The sequence below is a fragment of the Theropithecus gelada genome, chromosome X (assembly GCF_003255815.1).
Source record: "Theropithecus gelada isolate Dixy chromosome X, Tgel_1.0, whole genome shotgun sequence".
NCBI lineage: Eukaryota > Metazoa > Chordata > Mammalia > Primates > Cercopithecidae > Theropithecus > Theropithecus gelada.
In genome coordinates, this window is record NC_037689.1 from 41,110,417 (window position 1) to 41,123,209 (window position 12,793).

At 52.5% G+C, this 12,793-nt stretch overlaps 1 protein-coding gene across 1 annotated transcript in view; it reads right to left on the minus strand.

Moving 5' to 3' along the window:
• The window catches only part of MAP3K15 (mitogen-activated protein kinase kinase kinase 15), a 148,192-nt gene that overhangs the window by 10,552 nt on the left and 124,847 nt on the right, over nt 1-12,793 (minus strand). Inside the window, exons 19-24 of the mRNA XM_025372149.1 lie at nt 9,415-9,572; nt 3,800-3,983; nt 2,861-3,020; nt 1,958-2,132; nt 640-825; nt 270-375 (exon numbers count right to left, since the gene is read on the minus strand). Of these exons, the coding sequence (XP_025227934.1) occupies nt 270-375; nt 640-825; nt 1,958-2,132; nt 2,861-3,020; nt 3,800-3,983; nt 9,415-9,572 (969 nt within the window). The remainder of the gene's footprint in view (nt 1-269; nt 376-639; nt 826-1,957; nt 2,133-2,860; nt 3,021-3,799; nt 3,984-9,414; nt 9,573-12,793) is intronic.

The following is a 12,793-nucleotide window of genomic DNA, read 5'->3' on the forward strand; positions in this document are numbered from 1 at the left end:
GCCCAGCCCCATGCTCCCTTTTGAGATCGTGAGTTTAGTCTATGTGCAGTCACCTTCATTATGCTTCAGGGACATGTAAATACAGCAGCATGAGATGCTCTCAGAACTGCAGCATCAGCCCTGCAAGAGGTCTATGACAACATGCATTTAATTGCAAGGAAGTAGATAACCAAGATGGAAAAGAGAAAAGCAACAACTGTTGAACGAAGAGGATACTTCTTATCTTTTCATGGCCTAAAGCTGACCTTGACCACAAAGGGGGCGCTCACCTGGGATGAGAATGGTGACCGCGGCCTGCACCGCTCGGCGGATGATGTTGTCCATCGCGAACATCCAGTGGGGCCTAATTAAGTGGTTCCTCAAAATTTTATTTACCTAAAAAAACAAAGAAAAATCACAAAAATCCAGATTTCTAGTGCATTGCACAGAGAATCATGACAATCTATACTCATCCTCTTGGGGACCGCATGCAATTGGCCAGTTCACCCAGATGCCACTTCCTGGACTTCACTGTTTAGGAGGAGCTGCTGAAGCTCAGAGTTCGGGTGCACACAGTTAAGAAGAGATGGGGGCTATGGAGTAAATGGTCACTGAATTCCACGATCTGGTGTGTTCCCTAGGGCCAGATGGAGCACTTACGGCATCCTGAAATCCGAACAGCACCAGGTGAATCTGACTGATGGACGAGCTGTCAAAGTCCAGGTCCACCTTGAGCTTTGATATTGTGGTCGCCATCACCCGGTGCTCTGGGGAGCGGATGAAGTCCCTCAGGATCCCAATGATTTGCTTGATGTGGCCAACTGAGAGATGCAACTCTTCGGAACTCTGACAACACACACAAATCATTTTCACTGAGTGAGTCGGATTGAGAAAGCGAGAATTCAGAACATACTGGCGGAAGCAAGATAGTCCATTTGCTAAGAAACTTGTGGAACTCCCAGGTGAGAAGGGGTCTCTGTTGGTTCCTGGAATTCCCTCCATAACCTTCCTGTCAGGGTTCTGGCCTCTTCTCCCTGGTGGGTGCACGGCTAAGCCCCTCTGTGAATGGCCTCCTGTTTAACCCCTTGTAAGAGCCCCCAACAAGGCCATAGATATAGTTCAGAGCGGAGCAGCAGCCTTTTCCTAAAAGGCCCTTTTCCATCCAAAATAAGGGAGGGGGGCCGGGCGTGGTAGCTCACACCTGTAATCCCAGCACTTTGGGAGTCTAGGCAGGCGGATCTCCTGAGGTCAGGAGTTCGAGACCAGCCTGGCCAATAAGGCGAAACCCCATCTCTACTAAAAATACAGAAATTAGCTGGGTGTGGTGGCAGGCACCGTGTAATCCCAGCTACTCGGAGGGCTGAGGCGGGAGATTCACTTGAACCTAGAAGGTGGAGCTTGCAGTGAGCCAAGACCACACCGCTGCACTCCAGCCTGGGCGACAGTGAGACTGTCTAAAAAAAAAATAATAAAGATTAAAAACCAATAATAATAAACTGAAATAAGGGAGGGGGATCGGTTTACCAGTCCTGCGCCCTAGTTCAAAGTCAGATATTTTCACCCATAACCACCTTCCCCAAGGTGGCTGTTCTCCCAGCTTCTGAGGGCAGCTCCAGCATGTCCTACAGTTGGGGATTCACTCCAGGACTCAAAACCGGATCATGAGAGAGGCCAGAGAAAGTGCTTCGGGCTTTCTGCTACAATCTGGCTGGTTTTCACCAGGTGGCAGCACCGCCCCACCAATGCCTAGAATCACTGCGGTATCTGCAAATCCATGTTTCGGCAGAGCTTTTTTCTTTGTATTTTCTTTTGTTTTGTTGGGGAAGGGAAGGACATTAGGGAAACATTTACAGTGATCACTGTAACTATGCAGATGTTCCAGGGCGGCAGGAACCGAGGTCCCTGACTGGACCTGTCTGGGGACTGGGACTTGGGCAGAGGGAGCGGGAAGAGTCGGTGCCCTCCCTCGGGCAAGCACCTGGGCCACGCACTCCTGCAGGTTGGAAACCACCTGGTTCTGCTCCTCCCAGAGGATTTTGTACAGGATGGCGCGGCGCTCACTGTCCTTGCGCAGCAGGAAGAGGCCTGGGTCCCTGTCCTCCGGGGATGAGGCCAAGCCGCGGTCTTCCAAGGCTGAGCTTTCGTCTGGAACACTGTGGACAAACACGTGTGACAATCTCTGTGCATGCCGGGGCACTGTCCCCGGGAGTGTGTCACATTAGGACGCCCTGGAGGAGGGCTGAGAGGTAACTGCGACGCAGTCCCTGTGCTCAAGATGAAATTGTCGGAGGAAGGACAGACATGCAGTGTTCTGTCAACCCCCACAGCAGCGGGGAGAGCAGAAGGAGGGGGAGGCGGGATAAAGGAGCCTCCCAGGAGAGGGGGAGGAGAGGGGGAGGAGGGAGGGAGGAGGGAGGGAGGGAAGGGGGCAAGCGCAGAAGGAGAGGTGAGGGAGGAAAGGTGAGGGGGACAGGGGGAGGAGGAAGAGAGAGGAAGGAAAAGAAGGATGGGAGGAGGAGGGGCACAGGAGGAGGAAGGAGCCAGAAGATGAAGGGACAGAGGGGGCGAGGGGAGGTGATGGGGAGAGAGAAGAGGAAGAGGAAAGAGGGGAAGTATCGAAGGAGAGGGGAGAAAGAAGGGAAGAGGAGAGATGGGTGAGGGCACATGTGGGGACTGAAAGGACAGGGAGGGAAGGGCAGGGACAGCGAGTGAATGAAGCGCCCTCCTTGCCAGGATGGGACCGCCCAGCCGCCGTACTGCCCTGCAGAAGGGAAGCAAAACCCCTCAGCGGCCATCTGCTTGGGCCCAGGGAGGTGCCTTGTGGCAGAGGACTGCCAGCACCCTTTCAGGCCCGCAGCGGAGGGACAGGATGCGCGTGTACCTGAGAAGGTGGCCAAGGTGATGCCTGGGCGCCCGGGTCCTCTCAAAGAGTGCGTCAGGCTGGGCGTCGGAGTCCGGGGAGACAGAGCTGTGCTCACTGCTGCTGGTGGCCATGGGCTCCCCCTGTGTGGGCAGGGCCAGGACGACACCCCGGGGACCTTCTGTAGGGGGACAGCCAGACACCGAATGGGGAGCCTCAGAGAGGGACGGGGTAGGGCTGAGTCCCTGGCAGCCCCTCAGGCCCAGGTGAATTGCCCAGGCACCCAGGATCCTGGAGAAATGTGGGTCGGGCGGGGTATGGGCCCCAGGTGCTGTATTTCTACTCCGATGCATGCAGTCGGGGGTCCCTCATGCAGCAAGTTGCTGAGTCACTCTGTGGTGGCTTCTGACCCTGATCGGTACCAGGGAAAAGAGGATAAACTGCTTCCTTTTCAGGGGCCACTCTTACATCATTGCCGGTTAGGACTTACTGCCCCAGAAGGTGTCACTGGGCTTCGGTGGCCTGCAGGACAGCCACCTCAGGCAAACCTCCCTGACACATCCTTTCATCAAGGTCAGGGTTGGCACATGATGACAAGCCAGGCTCCAAAACTGAAGCCCCAGGCTCTGCACGTGGGGAAGACAAAGAACCCCAGCTGGGGTACCTCTAGCCCCCCCACTCTCTTCCCAATCCTGAAGGAACAACTTCCAGCAGAGGGCAGTCCAGCCACCCCGAGACGCCCCGGGCCTCTGTCAGAAGATCCAGGTGCATTTATTAGTTAAATTTTGACAACCTCCAAACCTACTGCATAGGTCCCGTCACTCTTTACAAAAATGGGCATGACGTGAGCAGCCCAGTACTCTGGACAGCCAGAACTCGCCCTCCTGAGCAGCAGAGAAGCCCAGGGGCCCAGCATTCATGTGGCCAGGGTGCTGCCCCAGCTGGCCAGGGAGGCCTCACCTGAGGGCTTGAAGGCAATTCGGTTCTTCTTGCCCTTGTTCACCTGCCTTAAGAAACCCTCTCTCAGTAGCTCAGCGGTGGTGGCACGTTTGTGGGGGTCAGGCTCGAAACAGGATAAAATGAAGGCTCGGGCTTCAGCTGAAAGAGCTTCTGGAATCTCGGGGTGGATCTTAAACATGCCCACCTGTGTTTAAGGGCGAGACAACCGATGTGTCAGTGAGGCCTTGGGTGAATTCGGGTATCCACGTCTCAGTCCAAAGCTCCTGTACACCTGGCACAGGGCGGGCATAACCCATGCCTCCACCCCGAGGTGGAGTCCATTTCCCGCCCTGCCCCCGGCATCTTGTGACTTGACTTTGACCAACAGATGGTGACAGAAGTGACATGGTGAGAGTTTCGGGGCCTGGGCCTTAAGAGGTCTTGTGGCTCCGCTAGTCCCCCTTAAAGCCCCGAGAATACCATGCAGAGAGGAGGCCCAGGAGGCACAACCCCGTGGAGAGGACGCCCCAGCCATCCCAGCTGGAACTGCCCCGAGGGAGGGGCCTCTCAGGCCACTCTGCTCCAGCCAAACCACCTTAGCTGCAACCACGTGAGTGAGCCCAGGCGAGACCCACAGAAGAGCCAACAGCTCACGGAGGCATGAGAAAAAGCCATCGCTTTAAGCTTCTGAAATTTTGGGGTGGTTTGGTACATAGCAGTAGAGAACTGAGATGGGACTTGGGCCACAGCCTAGGGCGGCATGTCCTCTAAGGATACTCAAAGGCATCTGTTACCTGTTCCCTGACGCACAGGGTCCCCAAGAGATGCCTTTAACACCTCTCAATCCCTCTGCATCCACAGCCCAGATTCCCAGCCTCCAGCTCAAAACCACAAGCAGACAAAACCTTGAGGCTGCCCACGTACAGACAGGTAAGTAATGGCTCTCTGAACCTGTGACCTGTAGGGAGGCAAGAGTTGGTTCTGAGCTGTCACATCTTGCTGTGACATGGGCATGCTTCCATGACATGTTACATAGCCCCTCCTTCATAACTGTTCCCAGTAGGGTGGCCCTCTCATCTTTTTAGGAGTTGTCACCTTCAGCTTCGCAGTCCACCCTGTGTCTTTTCCAAGCCCACCCAACAATCCAGGCGTGGAAGCTGTTTTGTCCTCCAGACCCACACCCATTCCCAGCTCCTCAGAGCTCCTGGGGGCTGGCTCGGCCTCCACGAGCCCCGCCGAGAGAGCTCAGAGTGCTGCAGTGTAGAGGGTAGAGCCTCCCGACTTCATGTCCCCTTGACTTGGCAGCCATGGCCATGTGCTGTTTCCAACGCACCGCTCCTCCTGGCCAGGCTGCCCAGCTCAGGAGTTACGGATTCGAAGAACACTAAATGCTGGGTGAAATCCCCCCACCAGGTCTGCAATGCAGGGCGCCTCACAGGTGGCTCCTCTCACCTGAGCGGTAGGGAGGTTAAGTCGGCAGTGCTCACAGGCGCTAGGATACAAAGACCAACATTCAGGCAAGAACATGAAGAGGAAAGGGTGGCCTCTCCCCTGGCTCTCAGAAGACAGCAAATGTGGGCAGCACGCTGACACCTGGCCGGGATGTCCTCTTTAAGGGTGCTTTGCTGTGACCCAAAAGGTCCTCATATAGGTCTCCTGGGGCCACTGTAACAAAATACCACAAACTGGGTGGCTGAAACAGCAGGAGCTTATTATCTCACAGTCCTGGAGGCCGGAAGTTCAAGATCCAAGTGTTGGCAGGGCCAGGGACTCCTGAAACATGTAGGGAATCCCCCTTTGCCTCTTCTAGCTTCTCGTGGTCTTCAGGTGGTCTCTGGCACTCCTTGGCTCCTAGATGCACCCCCCTCACTCGTCTGCCTCCCCGAGGCATTCCCCTGGGAATCGCACTTTGTCTTCTGAGCATGTGTGTTCAAGTCTCCACTCCCACCCCCCAACTTTTTGAGACAGGGTCTCACTTGTTCACCCAGGCTGGAATACAGTAGCATGATTATAGCTCACTGCAGCCTCCAACTCCTGGGCCCAAGGGATCCCCCCACCTCAGGTTCCTGAGTAGCTGGGACCACAGGTGTGTGCCACCAAATGGGCTAATTTTTTAATCTTTTGTAGACACAGGGTCTTGCTATGTTGCCCCAGGGGATCTTGAACTCCTGGCCTCAAGTGATCCTCCTGCATCAGCCTCCCGAAGTGCTGGGATTATAGGGGTGAGCCACTGCACCTGGCTCAAATATCCCCCCCTTTTTAAAAGACACCAGGCTGGTCCAAGTGCAGTGGTGTTTGCAGCTAGTTGATGACAAACAGTTACAGATTTCTTTGTTCCTTCTCCACTCCCACTGTTTCACTTGACTAGTTAAAAAAATAAAAAGATTTAAAAAAGAAAAAAAAAGTATAAAGACACCAGTCATACTGGATTAGGGCCCACGTTCCAGACCCCATTTTCATTTGATTTTCTTTGTAAAGACCCTATTTCCAAAGAAGGTCACATTCTGAGGTACTGGGGGTTAGGACTTCATAGATCATTTTTGGGTGACACAGTTAAATCTGCAACAGTCCCTTCGGGGGAAAGAGAGTTTCCTTTGTTTCAGATACTGCCCAGAAGTTTCTTGAAATTTTTCTAAAGCATTGAAGGGTCCCAGAAATAAATAACACAGGGGCCATTATTTATTTAATAATAACTTTCTCATTGGCAATGAAAAGTGACTTCATATGCCATCCAAAGAAGTCAATACATTTTCAAACCCTTTGTACAGGCTGGGCACAGTGGCCCTCGCCTGCACTTGGGCGAGGAGCACTTTGGGATGCGGAGGCAGGTGGATCACTGGAGTTGCCAGACCAGCCTGGCCAACATGGTGAAACCTCATCTCTACTAAAAATACAAAATAGCCAGGCATTGTGGCCCATGCCTATAACCCCAGCTACTCAGGAGGCTAAGGCAGGAGAATCCCTTGAACCCGGGAGGCAGAGGCTGCAGTGAGCCAAGATCGCACCACTGCACTCCAGCCTGGGCGACAGAGTAAGATTCTGTCCAAAAAAAAAAAAAAAAGGCCTTTGTACAGTGAATTAGCTAAACAAAAACAAGTGGAGGTGGGGAGCCACTCACGCCCTACTGAGCAATCGAGCCAGTCACAGCCTTCAGCCCTCTCCCAGGTTTCCCGGAAGTCAGCTGGTCAGAAAGCAGCCAGTCATGGCTCTCAGGTGGGCCTCATGTTTTTCTCATCACCCGCTGCTATTTATTCCAACGCTGCTACGGAAGCTGCAGGTTAGATCTACAATGGCCCCAACAGGGTCCACCGCAGATGGTCAAAGTGCTGAGGAAGGTCGTCGCCGTCTTCCAGCCCAGGGGCACTCAGGGTCCTCTTGGGATTGTAGGTGTCAGAAGACTCTTGTCGACTCGAGGTCTTGGCCTTGGCTCTGAACCCCAGCAGCTGACAGGAGGGCGAGAAGCCCTGAGAACCTTCTTCAGGGGCCTGGCCAGGCTTAAGAGAGCAGCCAAGGCACCCAAACAGGCAGCACTCGGGACCCATTGAACGTGCTGCCCTCACCTCAACCGGCAGAAACCCATACTCACACCTCCAAGTTCCTTCTGCCTAAGAGGCAAGCAGGGAGCCCGGCACAGACGCACGCCATGAAGACACCATGTTTGGCAGAGAAGCCAGGAAGAGGCCTCTGGAATCGCATTCTATCAGGCCCATGTCCACACACTGTGGCCCCATCATCCATAAGCAATGGCCATTCGTCCTTTTGTGAGCCTGCTCTCTCAAGCCAATGCTCCATGGAAGGTCAGTGCTGGAAACGGCATCCGAGGGCCAGAGCCCTGTATTAGTCCGTTCTCATGCTGCTATGAAGAAATACCTGAGACTGGGTAATTTATAAAGAGGTTTCATTGATTCACAGTTCCACGTGGCTGGGGAGGCCTCAGGACATTGACATTCACGGCAGAAGGCACCTCTTCACAGGGCGGGAGGAGAGAGAATGAGAACCAGCAAAGGGGGAAGCCCTTATAAAACCATCAGATCTCGTGAGAACTCACTATCATAAGAACTGGATGGGGGAAATCGCCCCCATGATTCAATTATCCTCACCAGGTCCCTCCCACAACACGTGGGGATTATGGGAAGTACAGTTCAAGATGAGATTTGGGTAGGGACACGGCCAAACCATATCAAGCCCCTTCCATGTTTCTAAGTATACACGAGGCCAGAAGCTGCACACCTGACCTTGGGTACACAGGGGTGTCCTGGCATCAGCTTCCCGTGAGGCCACAAGGAAGGACATCCCTTTCCACAATTTTGGCTGCTCAGCCGTAAAAACCCCCACCCACAATGCTCAATCTACACTATGCTGGCCCCAGCACACGGACTGCCCTTCCTGTTAGCTCCGGGAGGGTTGTTGGAATGATAAGGGCTATATTTACCTGCTAGCCCAACTCCCACCTCTCCAGAAGCCAGTCAGAAACCTGTCCCCCAAAGGCACAGACCCCACATGGCCTTGGAGTCTTACCCACTGTAAGAGCAAACATGAAGGGAAACTAAGGGCCTGGATTCTCCCTGTTGAAAATAAGGGGAAAGGGCCTTCCCCCACCCCCACCCCACCCAGCTTTCTTAGAGCCTTGACTTCAGAGAACTTATAATTGTAAGGTTCTTTCTGTCTCCAAATTACATGTGAATCTTTCAAACAGCTAAATAAGCCTCTTGCCAGAAATGTCTTTTGCAAGGACCTGGAAGCCATCTCTTTGAAATGTGATCATCAAAGAAGAGAGGGTCTCTATCTCCTAGTTTCCTTTTCTTTTTTTTAAACTTGTCATCTTTTATTAATTTTTTCATAACTCTGCTCTCCCCAGAAATAGGAAGGTAGATTTTTCACTTTGGTGGTGGCTTCACTCCAAAACTAACTACCTACTGTCTTAAAGATACGAGTTTAGTGTTTTCCTTTTTTTTTTTTTTTTTTTTGAGGCGGTGTCTCGCTCTGTCACCCAGGCTGGACTGCAGTGGTGCAATCTCGCAATCTCGGCTCACTGCAACCTCTGCCTCCCGGGTTCAAGTGATTCTCCTATTTCAGCCTCCCAAGTAGCTGGGATTACAGGCGTGCCCCACCACGTCCAGCTGATTTTTGTGTTTTGTATTAGAGATGGGGTTTTGCCATGATGCCCAGGCTGGTCTCTAACTCCTGACCTCAGGTGATCTACCCATCTCGGCCTCCCAAATTGCTGGTATTAACAGGTGTGAGCCACCAGTCCCGGCCTATATTTTCCTTTGGATGAAGCCAAACAGTGAACACAAATGGTTCCCCCAATCACCAGGTGAGTCTAAGATGAGCTCTGTGTGACAAATGGCGCCACCAAGTTGTCCTCCTTGAGGGCCGGTTCTGGTTTCTCTTGAGATCCCAGACGTCACGGGTTGTGTCTGCTCGGCTCTATGAAGCTGTGAGATTGCTTTCCGTCCCTGCAGTCTCAGCAGATCGCCTGTGACGCATCTCGCACTCTGGTTTAATGCTTATTCAATAAAAAACGGTCTCCTTCTCTCCTACCTTTGTGGAGAGGCTTTCTGCATTGGGAGGAGACTTTGTTTTGAATTCTACTTCCCAACCACGCCCAACCTCAATCACAAAGCATGACTTACTTTGAACATCGCTGCCTGCGGCTCACCGAGCTCATGGAACGGAGGCTTGCTGGTGGCCATCTCGATGATGGTGCAGCCCAGCGACCAGATATCGGCTGGGGCACCATACCCACGAGGCCCTTGGTCAATTATCTCAGGTGCCATGTACTGCAGGGTGCCTATTTGGAAAAAAACAAACAGACTGTGGGTACCATATTGCTCAGAAACTAAGTGGCCTGTAGTCCCAGCTACTCGGGAGGCTGAGGCAGGAGGATCACCTGAGCCCAGGTGTTGGAGACCAGCCTGGGCAATATAGCAAGACCTCGTCTCTAAAACAAAACAAAAAACCCACCACTAACTGTGAAATGAATGGCTTCATGAATGGCAGATGGAGTCTTGTCCCATGCATAAATTTTTTTCTTTCTTTTTGAGACAGAGTCTCATTCTGTCGCCCAGGCTGGAGTGCAGTGGCGTGATCTCGGCTCACTGCAAACTCCACCTCCTGGGTTCAAGCGATTCTCATGCCACAGCCACCCAAGTAGTTGGGAATAGAGGCACAAACCACCATGCCCGGCTAATTTTTGTATTTTTAGTAGAGACGAGGTTTTACCATGTTGGCCAGGCTGGTCTCGAACTCCTGACCTCAGGTGATGTGCCTGCCTCGGCCTCCCAAAGTGCTGGGATTACAGGCGTGAGCCACTGCACCTGGCCTGGTTGCATCTTTCTTTGACCAGAGACATGCAACATGCCTTCCTTTAATACTAACCACATGGAGAGAGGACTGCCTGGCCCCTCAAAGGACAAATCGCGCAATTCAGTCAGCACATATTAGTACATGCCAAATACAGGGAAGCCAGAACGTGAGAAACACAGCCTGATGGTAGGGAGCTGCCTAGTGGAGGAGATAGACAGAATGCTGGCAGCGGTGGCAGTAATGGCAAAATGTGGTAGGTACTAGGACAGAGAAATACACAGAAGGCTACAAGAACATTAATAAAATAGGGTTTGACTCTCTGCCTGGTTCGGGTCAGGGAAATCTATGGCTGTGTCCATTTGGGTCTCTGAGGAGTAAATGCCAAGACGAGATGAAACATACGAGAGATTTATTGGGGAGAAAGTCTCTGAAGGACAAAGTGGGAGGGACCGGGGCGGGCAGGGCCGGCTACAGACCACACGGCAGGTTCAACACCTGGGAGCGGAGGGGAAGGCAGAATCGGGGACAATCTGGGATGGCAGAGCAGCCCAGAGAGGGCTTCAGCCAGGCCGCTGGGGAGTCTGCAGCCCAAAGTCATCTGCTGGAAGAGTCCCACCTGGGTTCTAGCACCCCTGCCAGGCTCAGGCCTTAGTGGGCAGCAGCCTGGGTAAAGTGTGACTTTGCTGGGTTGGTAGCCAGGGTGGTCAGGGAAGCAGGGTCCTACTGCGAAGGCCGGAGAGCTGGACAAAGGGGATCATGGGTGTGAGATAGACAGCGGGTCTGGGGAACAAGCCATGTCTGACACAGGGCAGGGTGTGGGAAGAGTTAAGGAGGCAATGGCAAGGGCACAGGCCCAGGGGCAAGCTGGGTGGGCCCAGGGCTCTGGGTTTGGACGTGCTCTTGTGGGTCACAAGCTACCAGAGGTGTGCCACAGGGAAGGTGGTGATCAGCTGTGGCGGCGGGAAGCTGAAGGGTTGTTGAGGGGAGACAGCACAAGGGGAGGTCAGTAAAGGCCTCTGCGAATAACATCCTTTGTTTTCCTTAAAACTCAGCCTGTGCAAAGGGGACACATGTGGAAGTGACAGCAGCTACTGGGGGCTGGCAAAGAAGACAGCAAAGTCAGAGATGACCTTGGCCACGCATGAATAGAACACCGAAACCCAGAGAAATTCAAAGAACTATCTCAGGATTACACAACCAAAGGTTTCCTGAGTTTTAATCAATGAAAGCAGGGACGGGCACGGTGGCTCACACCTGTAATCCCAGCACTTTGGGAGGCCAAGGTGGGCGGATCACCTGAGGTCAGAAGTTCGAGACCAGCCTGGCCAACATGGCGAAACCCCGTCTCTACTAAAAATACAAAAATCAGCCAGGCGTGGTGGTGGGTGCCTGTGATCACAGCTACTCAGGAGGCTGAGACAGGAAAATCCCTTGAACCTGGTTTGCAGTGAGCTGAGAACACACCACTGCACTCTAGCCTTGGTGACAGAATGAGACTCAGTCTCAAAAAAAAAAAAGAGAGAGAGAAAGAAAGCAAAGGGCGCACTGGCTAAAAAGAAAGTTTGGAGAAGCCACCTACTACGCGCCCCTCTGGAAGATCCCACGTCTTATTAGCATTCTTTCCGTGCCCATTTTAAATACTCTAGGGGCAGCTGTGATGGACAGAATGTCCTACGATGATGGCAACGTTCTATTCTGTGTGGTTAAATATGGTAGTCACTAGCCTCATATATTTGACTGTTGGGCCCTTGAAATGTAGCTAGTGAGACTGAAGAAATGCATTCTTAAGTTTTAATTTTATTCAATTCCAAGTGACTTAAATATAAATTTAAATATGAATTGGGTTGTATCAGTGAGCACAACAGATCGGTGAGGCACAAATGATGGCTTTGGTCTCCAGAGCTGATGCCCTGGCGGGGAAGTGTTCAGTGAGCTGCAGAGTTGGGCAACATGGCAGCACATTACACTTGATGCCCTGTTGGGAAATCCCAGAGCCCCAAGAAGGGAACGTCCGGTGACATAATATCCCCTATGGGCTCTTGCTGCTGTAACAGATGGAGAGGTCCTGGCAGGGAATGTGCCTTCTAACGAATCTCTAATTGAGGAAGGATCCGACACTGTGCTTCTTATGAAGTTATCCTCTCTCAGCTCTGCTCTGTGAGGCTGAGTCTGGGATTCTGCTTTGCTTACAGCTCCCCATTAGGCTCTGTAAGCAGGTGGCGCTAAAGAGAGACCCTGGAAGGATGTGGAAGGGAGCGGAGACCTGCTGTGTGCTTGCGGTGGCCCTAAGCTTGACATTGGACCCTCAGTTGGCCCCAGTCTCCAGCTGTGTGTCACCCCATACTTCCAGAACCAGCCTCATCTTGCCCCTCAGAGGTACCTGCTCCAGCCTGGTGACACTCCCTCCCAACAAGTTCTAATCTCATCCTCCCATTTGACCCCCAAGCCCTAGGGGGATAGGCTTCCTGATACCTCAGGGCTTCCCTTTCTGCCTTTTTGGTTTTTGGTACCCAGCAAACAGTTATTTCTATTAAATTCTCTCCGTGGAAATAACTGGGGTTATTTTTGTTTTTCTGCCTGGACCCTAATATAATCACTAAATTTATTTCTTCAAAGAGCAAGAGAATACATTTATAGATGTATCCAGCAGTAGTAAAAAATGCTAAACCAAACATAAATGGCTAATGCTAATTGGCTCTGGTCAAA